The sequence below is a fragment of the Phalacrocorax aristotelis genome, chromosome 3, assembly GCF_949628215.1.
Source record: "Phalacrocorax aristotelis chromosome 3, bGulAri2.1, whole genome shotgun sequence".
Lineage (NCBI taxonomy): Eukaryota > Metazoa > Chordata > Aves > Suliformes > Phalacrocoracidae > Phalacrocorax > Phalacrocorax aristotelis.
The window spans coordinates 73,736,310-73,756,402 of record NC_134278.1 but is presented as its reverse complement, the minus strand read 5'-3'; the positions used below and the strand labels follow the sequence as shown (position 1 = coordinate 73,756,402).

The following is a 20,093-nucleotide window of genomic DNA, read 5'->3' as shown; positions in this document are numbered from 1 at the left end:
GGCTGTGGTTATTTCATGGGACTTCAACAGAGTGCTGTTTTCCTTCCTCCAGCACCTCTTTTCAGGAGCATTTATTTGAAGGCTGAACAGCTGAAGCAGTGTTGGGATGATGTACTTGGGTTCAGATTATTTTAAGCTGGGGACAAGTGGCTGCTGGGACCTTCTGGATGACTGTACGACTTGTGAGCACCCAGGTGTTGCTCCTGAGGAGCTGTCTGTAAGCCACTGGGCTGTGGGTGTGAAGAAAACAAAATTGCAATGTCTGGGAAACAAAAAAAATATTTTTGTCTTTCTCCATGAATTATCTTTTCTTCTGTTTCTTAACCCCAAAAAGGGTCCTTCTCTTCTGCCTCCAACGAGCTGATTTACAGATCTGCATAGGAGCATTTCATAGGTCTCCTTGGGGAGTTGCATGATGCATACGATGCATGAAGAACCACATCAGGAGTGCTGCAAGGGCCTCTCACCCCTATAGCCTCCCCCATTTGGTCCAGAGAGTGTGGGAGGTGATCTGGGAGCACTCCTGGGCACAGGTGTGGGTGCAGAAGGACTCAGGAGGTCCAAGGCATCGTCACTGGTGCGCAGCTTGGTAAAGCCATAAGGACGCAGAACCGCTCTGCTTCTCGGTCAGCGTGTAACATGCTGGCAAACAGAGTCAGTCATTCCTGGCTGCCGAGGTCAGACAACAGCTGTTACCTGTTTTGTGAAATAGTTTTGTGACAGTTGTGACAGTTTTGTTCTTTTCAGGCTTGGCTAACTCAATATCTATGCTCAGTCCCAGTTTGTGCTTCTGTAGCTTTCAGAGGAAAGAAGATGAACTGTTCATTTTACTCTTAATTCACATGCAGTGTTCTTAAGTGCCCTACAATATCTCATGTTTTCAGGCTTATCACTTTGTCCTACTTGCATATAGACAGTTTTTCTATTTCACAAGTCTGCCCTTCTAAAGTACACTCTTTTATATTACCTCTGTGGGAGCTACACAAAGTAAACTGATAATTTTTTCTTTGCTTGTGGTAATCCAGCTTTTATATTAATTTCCTGTACTAGCTGTGCCTGGATTCTTGGCATTAAGTCACCTTTTCATCTGCAGATGCTACAGTAGCCTGTGGGGAAAGGTATTTCAAATGTTTCACCAATCAACATCAGATATGCCTTTTAACATTGTGTAATTCAAACATTTATATTGTGTTAATCCTTGAGGTTATGAACTCAATTGGAAATGCCAGCATGAATATCTCACCTCAATTTTATCATTGGGAGCATTGTTCAAAATTAGGACTTGATTTTTTTAATGTATTTATTTCTGTCAGTCTCAAATCCTACAAACACTTGTGCTATGTATTTAACTTCTCTGCTGTAAGTCTTTTAAAGCATCGTTGTGAGTATTCAAGCCACCATCTGTGACAGCGTTTGCAGAACTGGGACTTCAGCTGAGGGGTGATTGGAAATATTTTGACCAAATGCTTTTTGGACAGGGGGATGTTACTGTAAAAATATTTACAGAGTTAAAGTAAATATTTTTGAAAATGTTGATTCTGTAAAAATGAAAATATTTCTGTTTAGATACATTTTATTTTTGCTTATACATTCCAGTTCTCTTTTCCTAGGCCTTGTTCTTAAATTGTTAAAAACATCTTTTTAGTTCTTACCTCTATCTTTCAGGCTCATCACCTAAACCTTTCTGGCTTTCTTGCTTTCTTCCTGTATCAGTCCAAAAGGCAGAATTATTTAACATGTTATTCCATGTTTCTTCCAACTGTAATGATACAATCGATTACAGATGATTGGTCATAATAGTCAAAATCAAAATTAGGCTGTGAGTGAGACTAGACAGTTCAGATAATGGAAATTATTTTCATCAAATTCTTTAATGGACATGTAAGGCAAAGCAGCCACTGTCCTTCTTAAACATGTTTAAATTAAAACACATTCTTTCTAAAAATCACATAATTTTCTTCTGAATAATAAGATTACAACATCCAGGCATTTGATAAAGCGTACATCATAAAGTCTATCTATCTTCTCATTTGCAACAAAACCCAGAATTTTATTCCATTTAGGTTGACAGTTGCTCTGGTGATGGATAAGCTATTATTAGGCATTGGTTTTTAGACAGAAGACTAAGATTTATCACTCAGATGTTATTTCAGACCTCATATAATTCACATGTAGAGCTGTGGCTCACATAAACAGGAAGTACTGGTGTCCAAAAATCATATATAAGACAAAATTGCCCTAAAGGCCATGAACGTTTAGCTCTGGGGTTATAGTTCAGGTTGGTAGCTTTTTGGATATTTGTTTCAATGATGCATGTTGACAGACAACAAGGAATAAAATTTAATAGTTCATTTGGCCCTCTTAAACGTCTGAAGGGTGTAGCCACTGAAATCAAGGACTTCAGTGGGAATAGTTCCAAACATTAACTTTTCTTTAATGAGAAAATGAGTAGAAAATACACTTCAAAAAGTAATCTCATTTCTAACATACTTTCCAGATACCTCCTACAGACATTGATAATGTAGGTTACTGGGAAGTGTTCACAGCCTTGCTGACTCTTTATGGAGTATTTCATGATGTTTGGCCCTCTAAGTCCCAGCCCTTGAAAACTTGATTTGTGAGTATCAGATAAGATAGGTTCACAAAAATAAAAATAACTATGTGTAACTCTCAAAATTGTGGGGAAAGGTCAGAAACTATGATGTCTCTGTGCCTTCGGGTTCAGAAACCAGATAACAAGTAGAAATATGTTTCTAAATTTCCATTTATTCAAATCTTCATCTATAGTAGGGTACATGTGAGTGATTTTTGCTTGCCTAAAGTTGGCATCATTGTTTTAAATCTTGTGCTTAGAATGTGAGCTAAACTAAATGCATAATTGCCAAAACATGAGCAGACTGAGTATATACTTCATTCCTTCTTTTTGAAATATCTGCTCATATTAAAAAAAAAAAAAAAGAAAATAGAATATTGTTCTCCTACTTTGATGTCCCTTTTGGGTATTCTTTCTATAATTATATAATATATAAAAATATTTTACTATGTGTAACATTCACAGCAAGCTTAAAAATAAAAAAGTAGAGATCATTCATAGAAGAGTGTTGAAAATTTATTCTTATGTTTAGTTTCTCCAGTCTTATCAAGAAACAGGAAACTTCTGTGACCTGTTGTTCAACCAATGCTAATCAGCAGAACTAACCAACAGTTAATGTTAGGCATCACTAGACTATTTTTAATATATTTTGAAGAAAACTGGAAGCTACTTACTGATAAGTCATGAACAGAAAGACTAAGTTCAGCAAGCAAATTTGTTACAAGTACTGTATATCAGCCAGTGTTTGAGATTAAATAGTTCCATCAAAATATAAATAAACCTCTAAAACTCCTTGTTAGACACATAACAAATAAGCACAGGGTATAGTCTTTGAATACATTTAGGAAAAAAATATTGACATAAGACCACATTTTGGCATTTCATTTATTAGGGAAGTGCAATTTAGCACTAATACCTCATTACTTCAGGACTGATTTCACCTGTACTTGTATTTCTGACAAGAATATCAATTAGTTTTTCAGGATGATGCATCTGCCTCATTCAGGATGAAGGCTTAAATGTTACCACTGTATCCGGTTGCAGTTTTACTTATGTCTGGGTATTTACGTCACTATGGTGAGCTGTAACCTAGCATTTACTGAAATCATACAGATTTTCTTACCTGAAATACAGTTTCGTCTCTCTGAAGACTTGGAGTGTGATAGGAATACTGTGTTGTTTTATGGCTATAACAGTCATCTAACTTCACCCTTTCATCTTCTGGTTTCATTTTCTCCCTTGTTGTGGTGGGTTGACCCTGGCTGGATGCCAGGTGCCCACCCAAGCCACTCTATCACCTCCTCTCCTCTGCTGGACAGGGGAGAGAAAATATAACAAAAGGCTTGTGGGTCAAGATAAGTGCAGGGATAGATCATTCACCAATTACAATCACAGGCAAACCAGACTCAACTTGGGGAAAATTAATTTAATTTATTACTGGTCAAATCAGAGTAGGATAATGAGAAATAAAACCTAAATCTTAAAACACCTTCCCCCCACCCCTCCCTTCTTCCTGGGCTTAACTTTACTTCCCCCCAGGTGGTACAAGGGGATGGGGAATGGGGGTTGTGGTCAGTTTATCACACATTGTCTCTGCTGCTCCTTCCTTCTCATGGGGAGGTCTCCTCACACTCTTCCCCTGCTCCAGTACAGGGCTACTTGCATGGGAGACAGTTCCCCATGAAATTCTCCAATGTGGGTCCTTCCCACGGGCTGCATTTCTTCATGAACTGCTCCAGCATGAGTCCTTTACACAGGGTGCAGTCCTTCAGGGACAGCCTGCTCCAGCATGGATCCCCCACAGGGTCGCAATTCCTGCCAGCAAACCTCCTCCAGCACGGTATCCTCTCTCTATGGGTCCCCAGGCCCTGCCAGGAGCCTGCTCCAGCATGGGCTTCCCATGGGGTCACAGCCTCCTTCAGGCATCCACCTGTTCCGACATGGGGTCCTCGCTGCACTGGAGGTGTATATCTGCTCCACTGTTAACCCCCATGGGCTGCAGGGGCACAGCCTTCCTCACCATGGTCTTCACCAGGGGCTGCAGGGGAATCTCTGCTCTGGTGCCTGGAGCACCTCCTCCCCCTCCTTCTTCACTGACCCTGGTGTCTGCAGAGCTGTTCCTCTCAAATATTCTCACTCCTCTCTCTGGCTGCAGTAGCGCAGGTTTTTTTCCACCTTCTTCCAGCGCTACCACTGCTGCTGATGGGCTCGGCCTTGGCCAGCGGTGGGTTCTTCTTGGAGGCAGCTGGCATCGGCTCTATTGGACATTGGGGAAACTTCTCGCAGCTTCTCACAGAACCCACCCCTGTAGCCTCCCTGCTACCAAAACCTTGCCACACAAACCCAATATACTTCTACTCAGTTTTACTTGACTTTAGAAAACAAAAACGTTAGTCTGGTAAACAGCTCACTTCCTGCATTTATAGAAGTGCCTTAAGTTCTAAAGAAAAAAGGTCAGAGTTCTGTGGTGAACCAAGAAAACTTTGCTAAGATAGTTTAAAAGAACACAGAGTGTACACACAGCTATTTCAGTTTCTAATAATGAACTACCCTTTCCATAATTAAAGGCCAGTGAGGGCTCCACCCAGTGCAAAATCTCTCTAGCATGGTCAAAGAAAAACAACCAGAGAAACATAAGAGAAATGCTGACTTCCATAGAGCCATGAGTTGGCCTAGGAGGCAAGCTGATGGTGGTAAGAAGTTCTGTGATACCTATGGGTCGTAGCAAGTTGAAAGCAAGCTTAGAACCAAAGAGCTGGGTGGCTGGACTTGGTCTGACTGACAGGGAGCAGTGGGCAATCCAGCTTGTCTCCAGGAAAGGAATACTTATAGTGAGTATCTGTGATGTTCAACCTGTATTAAACTGTCCTGAGGGGTCAATGTTGGAAGGACTTGTTTCTCTCTTCTTTAAAACTATTATACCTGGAGAAATTAAAATAGCTACTTCAGAATTCTTTGTAAAGAATTTTTTTCTCATTTATCCGTAAAGTACTTAGAATAAACTAAGAGGTAGAGTTTTCCTTTCAAGCTTTGTAGTTAGACCGGGATTTTAGGTCTAGTAAAGGTTTTTCTTTTGGTATTTTCTCCACTCTTTTGCCCTGACTGTTATCAGAACTGGAGTCCACATCCATGCAGAATTCTTCTTATTGTAAAGTGACCAGTCCTTTAGGGATTGTGAAGTGCTCTCATAGCCTAACTCACCTGCTTTTGAAGTTGTCTTTTAAAAACACCCGAGGTGAGATATACTCAGTGAAGAAAGAAAATGATATTGAGAAAGCTATCTGAAGTCTGAAAAGAAACTCTATGTTAAAGGGCTTTAGGTGGCAAAGTCAACACTAAGCGAAGAAGGTTCATTGAAAAAGGAAACACAAATCCTATTTGGAATAGCTGGTAGAAAGCAGCCCCTCCTGACATCACTGGTGAAAAAGATATTCTCGGGAAACATGGAAGTGTTTGATCTTTGCCCTTTCCACAGTGACAGAGAAGCCTGGCAGAGGAGGGACGGTGTAGTTCAACAGTCCTGGAAGCTGTGTGCCAACAGAGCTGCTTTCTCTGAGTGTAGTATTTATGTTTGGGATGTACCAAAATAACACACATGGGCAGATCCATTTCTACAACTCAGTTTTTCATCAGTCTGCTACATTCAGGGAATAAATGTACACTTTGGCTTTTATTTTTAACTTTCCCAATCAAAGGTGTGGACAAATGGATGTAAGTGGCTGAATTATTACATTTAAAAAGTGACTGCTTGTCATCTGAGACACATTCACTGATTATGTATGTGTTCCGAACCAGTTATTAACACACTAGTTTAAATCAGGTGGTTGAACTTTTTAAAATTTTAATTTGGAATGGACTAAGAGTATGCACATGATTATTTAATATGGTTCAACTGAGAAGAAATACATTAAAATGGGACAAATCAATCATTTTCTTATTAAATGACCTTATTCAAAGATGCCCTTGTAGCATAGGGAAACACAGGATGTTATAGGAGAAAAAAATGGCACTCTTTTTTGCCTTTTTTTCTAGTTTTTTTCTGTTCGCTTGTCTAAAACCTTCCAGTCTTCCCAGAATTGTATTTGACAACTGTACAGTTACTGTCATATTTAATATTACCACTAGTTTTTACAAATTAGTTATTGCAACATATCAGGAAGTAACTTAATAATCAGATCATGTCCTTGCCCTACTCTTCCCAAATAATCTGTCTTTGCAGTAGGGAAGCTTCTGAGTAGTTATTTCTTGATGTTATGTCATGTTCTCCTCTTATTTTCTCTCTCTGCCAAAAAGCAGTTCATTAGATGAGGAAAAGAGATGTTTTATAGTGAATCAATACTGAACACTGAAACAAACTTCATACCTCCAGCATCGTATCCACAAGCTTGGGAGAAGTGAACAGACAAATCATAACATTGAGAGGGGAAAGAGAAGGACTGGGAATAGTTTCTCACTTGTTATTTGTGAAAAGGGGAACCTTCCTGTGATATGACTTGCCTCTCTAGTACCTTGCGGTGACGCTAGATTCTGTGGTTGTCTTATTGGTGTGCTTCCTTCACTATGTGTTTATGGGGTATATGGTTTTTAGTTTTCACCTTTTATCTAGATTGCAGTTAGTGCTATTATTTAGAGGAATACATGCAGCAAATAAGCCCCTAATGGCAAGGATAGGTGACCTCACCTGAAGGTATTGCTCATGGCCCAGGTAGGTGAAGTATCTCTTGCTCCCTGCCTTTTGTTATTTAAGGGCACTGGAGCATTCTTCCAGGTACAGTCCTCTGCTGTGGGTTTTTGTTGTTGTTTTTGTAGGTGTGTTTCTAAAGGGGTCTCTAAAAAGTAGTTGATATATCCTAGTGATGCTGAAAGCAGAGTGAGAGAGAACAGTTTCAGACTTCCTCTTCAGCATTATGGTTTTCTTTTTAAGACTTTTTTTTAAAGCGGAGCTAGCCTATATTTCAAGGGGATGTTCTTTGCAGCACAAATATGAACAGTTCATATTTCCTTATGCTCCCCCACATATAATCCCTACCCTTGAATGAAATCAGACATTGATTTATGTGGGACAGACTGTTTTGGTTATAAGCCCTGTGTAAACATAGCACTTTCTGTCATGTGGCTTGAGAAGACCCACACAGCCGCTCTGTGCACCTCTCAAGAAGACAATCTCCAGGATTCTCATAAGCATCTGATTGCTGAGGCTACGTTTCCACTCCATTTCATAAATTAAAAATAGATGGTTCTCTTGACAAAGAAAATGGGGTAAATTTGCCGAACAGCTATAATAAAAATAAAAGTATAAACCTTTTTGATGGAGCTCATGGGTTCTGCCCCTCACACTGCTCAAGCATTAATGCAAGCAAATAGTGTTATTTCCAGAGTAGCTGCGACATGAATGTAATACTTACCATCTCATAGGATCAATTTCTGAGGCTAAATTTTTGGTACTTTCTTCTTTTGTTTGTCTTCTGTTGATTGAGATAACATCTCTGATTTTTACTACAGCATCTTAATGTTTTTGTTAAGATATTTAGTGCATGGAATGCAATGAGTGAGAATAATTCCCACTACACATAGCTCTCACCAGCATCTCCAGATATGTGGATCCCTCTCAGAAATGGCCTTATCTAGGATTTTTAAAGTGGTGAAGCAAAGCTGTCTTTGGCACTGAGGAGTGTCATGAAAATCCTCCTAGTAAAATTACAGGGTACAATACAACATTACCAAAAGCCACAACAACAAAAATACAGTAAAATCGCAGTAAAATACATTATAGGGTTAGCATTTACCTTTGCGCTGCTGTACAGAGTTTGCTTGAAGCATACAAGGAAAATATCTGGTTCTCTGAATAGGGTACAAGGTGAACAGAACTAGAAAGAAAAAAAATGTTAAAAATTAGCAATATGTCATGATGTTCAAAGTACGTTACTGGCTCACATAGTTTTTGGTGCAAGTCAGAATGAAAATCAGTTGTTTGTAGCTTCACAATGATAAATAATTCGGCTTTTAACAGCTGATTCTGGTAACAAAAGGCAGTTGCAGACAAGACTGGATCTTTTCTTCAATGGCTCTTTCACAGGAAAAATAGTCCTCAGCCCATGGACCTGTTGTACCTCTTCACCGCCTACCGTCTCGCTCAGATTTCTTTCACGTTTCCCCTCTTAGCTGTTGCATGCGTGTGGATTGAAAGGGAGGCACCCAGCAAGCTGGTACAGATGGATAAGTTCTCGGCTGTTGCACAGAACTGATTAGTGTTTTCTACTCTATATATGCCCTTACACTGTGCGTACCCTGGAAGCTGAGCACATTGAACAATGTATCTAACATCTGTCACATGCTCATTTTCTCCCTGATCCTTTCCCCTGGAGGGGGAAGGTGTGCAGCATGCTGTCTTGCTTTGGGAGCAGAGCAAACAGACTCTGAGACCTCCTGGGTCATTAAGTCTTGTCCCTGGCTGTTGCAGACATCTACATTACAAAACGCTCTTGTGAGCTGAGCAAGCACCTGTCTAACATCACAGAATCACAGAATGGTAGGGGTTGTAAGGGCCCTCTGGAGATCATCTTGTCCAACCCTCAACCAGATTTCTTTCTTTGTACTGCTATTGGAAAGCTGTTCCACTTTTTTTTTTCATATATAAGGGTTACGAAGCTTTCATTTTTCAGCTTCAGATTGTTTGTGCCTTGTTTTTTGCTTATTTCATCTTGTGTCAGTGTTGTTCTTGATCTTAATTAGCTTTTTTCCTTCTAGGCTCTTTATCACACTTATTGAATTTATAGGCAACAGTCTTACTTCCCCTTAGCCTATATTTTGGTAGGCTGTTGTCCTGTTGGTACAGAAAGGACTATGAGGTAATTGTTATTCCATCAAAATTAAAGCTGGGAAAAATCTTTCCGAGTGGATTTAATTTTTCATTTGTTGAAATCATTAACTTGAATTACACAGCAGAGTTAGTGCTGTACTGATATATGAGAAAATCCCATCCTACCTTAATTTGAGGTGGGAAACCTACTACACTTATTTTCTAATATGCATTGCCTAAACATCTAAGAAGATTCAGTTTAGTCCCCTGGCTCACCTTAGGTAAGACTTTAAGAATAATCCTACCGGTTTCAGATGAGTCTGTTGCATAAAGCTCCATATGAATTTGGGAAATATATCCTAATTTCCTTCCAAAGCATAAGGTGCTTGCTAATGGCAAATCAGCAATGAAGCTGTCCTGCTTCAGTCTGGGACCTGAGGGAAGCCATAAAAGCAGTATGGCTCAAACTGCCCAGGCTGAGGTCCTGGGGCAAATTGCTTGGTGACTGCAGGGTATGGCCTATAAATATATGAAACTGTGTCCACCTGTGTCCTTCTCAGCATATGACAAGCCCTATGCGAGGCCACATCATTTACCAAAGTGCAGGGTCGTGGGACAGGGCTGCCGTGCTGCGCCTGCAACGGGGACTGCTTGTTGGTGTGTTCCTACCAGGCAGAGCTCTTCCTCTCCCCTCCCTCCCCTCTGCAGCCATGCAGGGCCATGGCATTGCTCCCACTCTGGAGTGTGTCTGGCTCACAGACAAGAAAGCAGACTGACCTGCTTGCTGTATCTGGCATCGAGTCACAGATTGGAAAAGAGGCCATTCTGCTGTGCTGCAAATTTGTGAGAAACTAGGGCAGTTTGGTGGAAAAAGGCTGCGGGACTTGAGTTTTGTGTTTGACACTAGACCTGGCAGGTTTGGCTGCATTCTAGTATGACTATAACTGTCTGCATAGTGTGTCTGATCTGCTGCGAATGATCCACATTTCTGGAAAAACGCACTTATTTGGATTTATGAAGAATGCCCGAACTGTCTCTTGCTGAATTTTCTCTCTGGTAGCCTTCTGAGTTGTGATTTTTTTTGTGGTGGGAGTTGGGCTGATTCAGAAGTCTTTCTCATTGCAATTCGCTATTTAAAACTCTCTCTAATAAGGGGGAAGACGGACCTCCTCAGTCACTCCTGGCTTGAAAAGGTCTGGGTCTAGAAGTGATCGTCATATCTAATGTTACTTACTCAATAAATTAAGCAAACATTACAAATGTGGATAACAAAATTTATGCTTCTCTTTCTGAACCATTTCTTGTTACTGTTAATAGACTTTTTTTGTAATCCATCTGCTCCTCTTGCCTGATTGATGTTCATCATAAATCCTGTGCTCATGGCAGGCATAAAATGTTCAAGGAATATTTTATGAATAGAATATTAGATAGAAAACTAGAGATTTCACCTGTCTCTGTAGGTGAAAGCAATCCGGGTTTTGTAAAGCTGTTGATTTGGCTTCAAAAATGTGTAAATAGAAAAGTGAAGGGAACTTGAGAATCAGCTTTGATACTGCCTGGACCACAAAGTTCAAACATTTCTATATTAGGAAGAGTTATTTCCAAAGTTCTTACAGATAGAAAGCCTCCTATTCCAAGAGAAACATCGAGCCTAAATTTTAACTGTCAGTTAAGATTAGTGTAAGTGGCTTTCAGAAGCAGTAAATGGTCAGTCAGATTTGTGTAAGTGGCTTTCAAAATCCTACCAGATCAGATGCTTTAAGTTTACATCCATCTTTCATTCATTTTTATGAATGTGGACTGCATGTGGTACAGAATGGCTTAGAATGAAATTCTTTTTTCTCTTTACTGTGACTGTTTTCCTGGACTAACACAACTGTGATTTTTGCCATGGAAATGTTACTTACACTTTATCCTTACTGTCTGAGCTGTCTTTGTCCCTTTTTCTACATATCCACCCCTTGTTTGACTTTAATATCCATTGGTAAATCAATGTAAGAAAAGAAACTTGCAGTCTCCAGATCAGTTAAGACCTACTGATATATGGATATCTTGTTGCTCTGCTGAACTCTGAGTATGTTTGCTTCGGTGGACCTCCTTTGCCTTTCCTTCTGCTAGTCGATTATTTTTTAAGGAAAACTTTCCCATCACAGCCTCCCCCCCAACTGGTTAAATGCATGATATAATATAAACTTTTTTTGTTTGTTTTTTTTTTTTTTTTAAACAGGAAATTATGGGGAAAGTGGAATGGAAGCCTTCAAAGAGCTGGCTGCCCAAGAGGGTCTCTGCATTGCTCACTCTGACAAGATCTACAGCAATGCTGGGGAAAAGAGCTTTGATCGCCTGCTCCGCAAGCTGCGAGAGAGGTTACCCAAGGCTAGAGTGGTGGTTTGCTTCTGCGAGGGAATGACAGTGAGGGGGATCCTGATCGCCATGAGGCGCCTGGGAGTGCTTGGGGAGTTCCTGCTAATTGGAAGGTAAGGGTCTGAGCGTGATTTCTCTGCCCATCCTCTCCCTCTCATCCTGCAAGCAGTCCTTTCATTTCAGAACTGTGCAACTCAGGCTACCAGTAATTTCCATATTTACTTGTCTAATGAATGAGAAGAAGTGGCAAGATGGTAAAGCAGATCTCAGGAAGGGGACATGAAGGTGTATGCCAACTTAATCAGTGGTGGTAACTTTTGCTGAAGTGAATGTTAATTACTACTGTTTTACATGGATATAAGATGTTTGTGTTTTTGTGCTTTTGCAAACTCTAGAGAAATGTTTCAAACACTGATTTTATAACCAAAGTAGGGAGCAAAGAATTCTGGTTTCAGAATGTGATCCGGAAGTGTGACACGTGACAAAATTTCATGTGTTTCACTAAGGATGTCTCCTGATAATTTGAACCCCCAAATTATTGAGTGGTTTTGATTACTTGAACTTTTTTCACAGTCTTACAATTAAAACCGGGCATTCTCAGTTGTACACTTTGTTCTGATCTTTGCTGTTGAAAGTGATATTACACAGTTTGCAGTGATATTACACAGACTTGTTTGTTTTTTAAAACATCAAACTTGCTGATGGCCAAGTCAGTATGTATGCGTGGTTTTATATTACCAGAGTAACAGTGCAGACATGCACTGGACAGGCAAAGACCATCTTGATCAAAATAATGGTTGTTTTTTTCTTCTAGAGTTTATCAGTTCTTTGTAGATATTCACTAAAACATGGTCAACTACAGTTCTGTCACATATGGTCTATCCACATTTCCATTTTTGTGATAGCTCTTATTTTGAGGCTTCTTTGACTTTCATCTTGATTTTTGCAATGTCTTTATGTCTGTTTTTCTGTTTCAATGAATCTTGTTCAAATGATGAGGTCTGACTTTCTGTCTTGTGTGTTAGATTGATAATGTCTTTTCTACTCTTTCTATTTACTCTTTGATTCTTTCTTATCTAATGTTCAAACACCATTCCTTCAAGGCCCTGTCAGTTGTCTCCTCACCTACTTAGCTTCTGTTGCCTTTCTCTTCTGTTGTCATTTGGACCTGTCAGACTTTTTTTTGTCCCTTTCTCTCCCTAAAGCCTTTCTGTTTGTCATTGTTGTGACCGGGATGCTCTCCTTTATCCCTGTGCTATAATATTGGTCTTTCCCTTACTGCATCACTCCTCAAACCCCACAATTATGATTTTTATGAGTCAGATAGCTAAACTGGCCCAAGTAATCATCTGAAAGCAATCAATGGCTCCCCTTTCATCATTTATTTTTGTTGCAGTCTTTGATTGCAATCTATTTGGAGCAGAGACTGTATCTCTAGAAGGGTGTGTAGATAAGATATAGCACGTTTGGAAAGCCATCAGCATTAAAATGAAACAAGCAGTAAGGCAGTATTGAAAAGGTATGATGTTTTAGATTTATGCATGTGCTTTTTGACTGCATCATTCAATGTGCATCATTTGAAATGAATAATGGAATGCTTCAGGATGGATATGTTTTAAGTATGGTTTTTTTCAGTGAACTGAAGAAACTATGATAAAATTAGTCTGGGTGACAGCATCCCTGATCATTTTGTAAATGCCCTGCAACTTTAGGCAATGCTGTGCTTTCTTCATGTATAGTTGTCCTTCTGTAGTGGTGTCTTACTGTTGACCTGATTTTCGTGACGCTGTCCATACAGAGAGCCAAGGGAAACTAGTGTCCTACACTAAACACCAAAACTAGGTACTTTGGTGGTACAAACCTTAGTTTTCCTATTAGGCCACTTACTTGATCCCCTACTCCATGGATATGTGGAACTTTTTAGCTTGGAACTTTGACTAAAAGCCTTTACTAAGCATTATGCTACTCTATTGAGTTATTTGTCTCAGAATCTGCCCAACAGTGTTACTCTGAACTTTTTGTCAGAGCTTCTCATGTATTAAATGTTAATAATGGAATTTCTTTGGAAATCACAATGCATTTTTCAGGTACCCTTCTTTTATGTTGGTAATTGAGTATGGGAGACTCCTTTATAGGGCTGGGTGGGCTGTTCTGTTTGTAAGACAGGCTGACTATTGCTTTGTATAGTCGGGATTGTGCCTGACAGCTGGCTGAAATAAAAAATATTATAGGGCTTGCACGTTTTATGTGTGCTTGCAGAACTAAAAGAAAAGACATCTTCTTTGAATTGTCCTAATTAAGTGATTTTAAAAAATGGCAAATCTAGCAAACTTATTCACAAGTAAGTTGAAGTGAAACTGCAGTGCTATGAATTTGGTCATCTATATACAAACAGGAACCAAGGCATGCATTAACGCTTCTGTGACATGCTGTTTAGTCTTTTTTATTCAAGTACCCAGCTAAGCAAAAAACCAAAAGCCTTTTAAGAACATTCTTTTAATGGAGGGAAGTGGGAGTGAATGTGAAATCAAGATTTTTTGCAGTAATGAGCTAAACAAAGCCTTTAATTTGCCCACAGGTTTATTATCAGCCACACTGTATCAACCCTATACTCTGCTCTGACTCACTGTAAAGAGGAAGCCTTTACAAAGGGACACCTGGCTAAGACCTCTTCCTCTCTCTTCAGTATTGTTATTGATCAAAGCTGATAGGAACAGCTTATCTTAACTAAAATCAAGGTATCAGAAAGAGAGCTGGGAACTAAATCTGACTTCAGTTTAATCTGGGAATGATACATTGGAAATTATAGGGGGTTACACTGAGCCAGGACTGGGTCATCAGATACTGAGGACTTTTCCAGGATGGGCTGACTTTTCTCAGGCATGGAGTTAGGACCCTACTTGTGCCATATCTAAGCAAGTGTTCCCAAATTCAGATTGGAGTTCTAACTAAAAGTTCAGTCTCCTTTGCTACTGGAAGTGGGAATCTGTTGGATTAGTGAGAAGAAAGGGAATTTCTATTTCTGAATCCGCAGGGAAGCTGGGAATAAGACAGGACCAGAGAAGAGGTTACAGTCCTGCCTGAGGGAGAGTGGAGGATGTTCTGAAAATGAAGCAGTGTCCGATTGTATTGGAGATATCCATGAGAAAATGTATTAAGCTATGAAATTAAGGACAATAAAGCTTTAAAAAGTGGCTGTTAATCAAAGGGAAAGGACAAGACAAAAATTAATCATGTCTTTGTATAAAAACAATGTTTGGAATACTATTGGAGTAATAAAGGCCAAAATTACACTAAGAAAATAAACTGTACCCTTAAGGGAAGTCAGGTGATAGCTCTTTTAGCAGAAATTAGTTTTGATGTGAAGAGACTATGCAGAAAGATACTCAGCATCATGTGCCTGATCATGTTTATGCAGGCCACTGGGTTTTAGATTACTTAATAAGCATCAATTAGGTTTTGTGAGAATCTTGCAAGATGGATGAATCTCCCATATATCCCCTGGAATGATGCACCAAGACAAGGCATGTGACCGACTTTCCAGCATCTGTGCGGGTCGTGCAAAGCAAATGAAAGACACATACGAAATCACCTATTTTAAGAGTTACTCGGAGATCATTGGAGAAGAGGCATGCTAGATAAATAGTTGGAAATTAAAATGTTCTTTTGCAATTTGATGATCTTTCAAACTCCTAGACAAAATGGTTTGTGTAAACATATAAGGAATTTTAGGATGGAAGGGATATATTAGTGCACATGTTCTTTTTCAATATAACACTTGGTAATGGACTACGTACTGCTTTACGTCTGTAGGCTTTGAATGTTTTATGGTCTTCATTAATATCACTCTACAGGCTGTTGTAGAACTATGAATTTTAAGCGTAGGTAGGATGACCTCTCCTGAATGTTTGGATACTTGGCGGTGGAGATACAGTTGCATTCTCTGCTGAGAACCCAGTGCATGACAGAGGGCAATCAGTTCTTTTTCTATAGCTAATAGAACCCTTTTAGCATAGGGTGACAGAGGTTTCAGGATGCATAGTGTGACAAAATTATTCCTGACTGCCCTCCCTTCACAAGCCAATGTTAATAATGGTGGTTTTGACATTTAACTTCACACTTTCTAGAATATTGACAAGGCATTGTCAGTGTAAGATGTTTGGTCCTATTATCTGACATTTTTGGACATGTGGAACCTGATTTCATCCAGGTGTAAGAGTAAATAACTTGGTGAGTTGACAGAGAAATGTGCCCCAACACGGTCAATCCCTGTGTGGCAGGGTGTGTGGGAGGATTTGGGCAGGTGCCTAGGGCAGTTATCACCTTCCAAAGCCTGGGATTTTAAGCCTGAGCAGGCATGTAATCCCATTGCATTGGTGCACCACTTGACAGAAGAGTGCCTTGCCTGCCTGAATGAGACCCATCTGTTCCTAGCACTGTGACTATGACTACTGAGTCTCTGTTCACCTCCATCAGAGCAGATGAAGGAGGTCCTCTACATCTGAGGACACCATGATTAAGACAGGGACCCAAACCCTATCTACAGTAATCATCCCCATAGTCAAAATGAAAACCTGGACGCAGAAGTTTACAGGTCCATAGCATCGATTAGTAAGGGAGGAGGAAAATTCTGGTCAGGAAGCTGGTCCTTTGGCAAGAAAACAGGAGAAGGAGGTGACAGAAGTCACTCTATACGCGGAAATCACCTGGTCCCTGAATGAACTTTGAGATATGCAGAAAGATTGTATCTGCCAGCCAGGCAAAGGGATTGCTGCCTGGTTCCTCAGATGCTGGGATACTGGGGCTGACGGTCAGGAATTGGAAGGTAAGGAAACCCAGAAGCTGGGATACCTTGCTAGGGACCAGGGAAGAGACAAAGAAATTGGAAGAAAGGGAACAATTCACAACCTCTGGAAGTGGCTCCTGTCAAGCGTGAAGGCAAGGTATTTCCTCAGGGATGATCTTGTAATTTTCTGAGGGAAGTAGACCACCATGAAGAAACATGTTGTTTTAATTTGTGTCTTTGTTTCTCACCATCCAAATCTATTTTAATTGGCAATAAACTGAATTAATTTGTCCCAAGTTGAATCTCGTTTGCCTGTGAGGGTAACTGTTAAGCAATCTCCTTGTCTTTATTTTGACCCATGAGATTTTTCATCCTAATTTCTACCCTGTCCTGTTGGGCAGGGGTAGTTGGCAAGTGGTTGGGTGGGCATTTGGCTGCAGACCAAAGCTAACCCACCGCAGATGACATAGGTTGCAATGCCAACATCATGATGACAGGTATTTTTCTTTCTCTTTCATTTAGTTCTGACATCACAAATATCATAAATAACACAGAGTATCACACATACCATCTTCCATACCTGGCTAAAAAGATACCTCCCATATCTGCCTGCCCATTCCGTCCAGATGAGTCCCTGGTGCCAGTGGATCACGCATTACCTACAAATTGACTGAGAATATTCTGCTGCTAGATTGGGATGTTCTTCATAAAGAAGGTGACCATCAAAGGATGTTACTGTTGTTTTAAGTTAGACTAGCTGAAAGACAGAGGCTGTACTCTGTCTCCAATGCACAGTGCCTTCATTTACCATAGTGGCTGCCCGATGTTCATGAAAAATCAATGAGAAATGTCTACATTCTCCCAGAGGAGCTGAAGTGCTTTGCATGGTCAATGTGTTTAACTCCATTTCTGAAAAATATAATTAGATATTTTTAAGTGCATAAGAGATTGCTAAGAAATTAATAAAAGAAAACAGTAGGTTGTAAGTGGGGAAGAAAAACTTGCTTTGTTCTATCTTAGATTACCTAGGATAGGTTTGAGCCTTGTAAATCTGGCAAAAATAATAGCTGTCACACAGTGTTGCTCATGATAGTGTTTTATGCCAACTTGCTATGAGTGGAAATGTGGTGTTAAGAAAACTGGTAGTCATCCAGCATTGCTAAATGGATACGATAGGACCCAAACCACTAGCATACTGTGCGCTGTCTTTTTGGGAGGGTAGTCTGAATGATAAAACACATAGTGGTTTGAAAGCCTAAAGTAAAGGAAACAACACGAGTGGCATGCTGACAAATAGGAAGATAGTCATTTAAGCAGCAATGGGTGTATTTTTCATGCTGTTTACAGCAGGAAGAGGACTGTTTTATCTGTCTGGTGCCTCCAGGGCCAAAGATGCTCAGAACGACTGTTACTAATGAGTCTGTTGCTGCTGACTGTCCAAGTTAGTGGAAGACTCTGAATTTAAATAGAGGTTTAGATGTAATCAGAGTTGTAGCTGTGTTTGAATTCAAATTGCTGGATTAAAATTCAGGTAGATTCCATGAAATGCTGAAATAATTCATGCTCAATGTACACATACTTTCAAAATCTAACTGAAGTTGTCACTTAAGCAAAATATTGTCAATGAATGTAGTCCCACCTGACAACACCAGCAGCCTATTTCCTGAACATTATCAAGGCAGGTAACAGGATCCATTGCTAATTTTAAAGTCTGGAACTTCAGCACATGTCAGTCTCTACACATTTGTAATCCTTATTCATTCATGGTTCAATCTATAGCTGCAGTCTAGCACCTCTTAAATATGATGAGATTTTGTGAGCAGTGTGGATGAAAAGAGCATTACATGATACAAGAAGACTATGAACAAGCATGCTTTGTTTACCCTCTAATCTAAAATAACATCAATCTGTGTTAAAAATGGGATTACATGTCCAGTGCCAATTAAGTAGGCATATATTAGAGCAGAACTGCATTTGTTTTGTGTAGTCTGCTTTTAGAGCTCACCAATAGCCATTCCATGGCTGTTGTTTGTTGGTAGCGGTGATGAATTAGATGTAAGATTAAGGTTCACTTAGCTGAGATTTTAAAGAGTACTTCCATGCTGATGTTAACAACATGAACAATGTTCACTTATTCAGAGACAGAGACAAGAAAATACAAGAAAGGTACCTGTTGTTTTTGATGGTAAAATGGGATTTAAGTGGGCAATTTTTAAATTTTGGGTTTTTTTGTCTTTAATTTCCCTCCCTTTTCTATGTGACATGAGCTAAACCAGGTTTTGAGTATAATAAAATATGTTTCTCTCATATGGGCATCCAGAATTAGTTTCAAAAGCATGTATTAACCATTAGATATTTCTGTGGATACACGCAGTGCTTTTAATGAGGATGACATTTTCAAAAGTTCTAGGTGAGGTATTGGTGCTTTTGAAATGTTACTCAATTTTATTAACCTGCCCCCTCCCTTTTATTTTTCTTTTTGTAACTCAGAATGGGTTAGTTTCTGCTTTATGCAATAAAAATAGGTACAAAATAGTAAATTTCAGCCATGGTCTCTCTATGTTATTCTTACTTCTTCACAGAAAACTTAAACACATAATTTCCAGTATGGTGCTTGCTAAAATGAATCCACTTTAGAGGAAACAGATCATGTCACTAACACATTTGAGACTGTGTTCTGGCAGTCCAAGTAAATACCTGCCCCAGATTGTCCAAGAGAGGTTGCATACTGACAGGCATGAAATACTAGGTCTCCAATAGCTTGAAGACATAGGAGAAAGCCCACACCCTTCATCACAGTCTTCTTTCTGGGTTGATTTTCCCATATGATCTTTAGAATTGTCTGTTCTTACATGCCTATGTATCTAAAGACTTCCTGAAAAGATCAAGTTTATAGGGATTTAAGGTTGTAGGCCACCCAGATGTGAAATGGTATGATTAAACCACACTTGAGAGCTTGTAGATGATCTATGGTAAGAAATAACTAACAGAAGATAATATTTAGATTAGATGCAGCTTTAAGTATCTTTTGTTCTTGGGCAATGGTCATAAATAACTTCTTTGATTTCTATACAGGAATTTGAAAGAAAATGAATATCCAGGCTATTATACAGAAGAAGAATAGATGCCTTTGTATAGCTTGTTAGTATAAACATTACAAAAAAAAACCCAAAACACCAACACTTTACCAAGACCTGAACACACGTGTAAGACTAATTAAAGTGGAAGCAGTATTGATTACTAAAATACCAATGTATAAGTTAAGATATTTTAATAAAGTAAATGCACAGCTGTTTAAAGTGATATGAAAGGTTGCTGATTTATCAAACAGAACATGTGAAAACCTGTTTGAAGGCAATGTACACATTTCAATGGTAGTCATTAATGTACCTTTTTCATAAATGTTGATTGTATTGAGAGGAGAAAAGGGACTGGGATTTTCTTGTTTCTGAATGTGTAGGGCAATTGATTATCAAGGCAAAGTAATGCTACCTTTCACTTGCTGATGCCACTGGAATAGGAGAGGAGACAGAAGCATACAACCAAGTATC

General features: G+C 39.5%; 1 protein-coding gene across 2 annotated transcripts in view; it reads left to right on the top strand.

Moving 5' to 3' along the window:
- The window catches only part of GRM1 (glutamate metabotropic receptor 1), a 195,485-nt gene that overhangs the window by 27,512 nt on the left and 147,880 nt on the right, over nt 1–20,093 (top strand). For both annotated transcript variants that reach the window (XM_075088000.1, XM_075088001.1), the window contains exon 2: nt 11,620–11,869. In XM_075088000.1, coding sequence (XP_074944101.1) covers nt 11,620–11,869 — 250 coding nt within the window. The remainder of the gene's footprint in view (nt 1–11,619; nt 11,870–20,093) is intronic.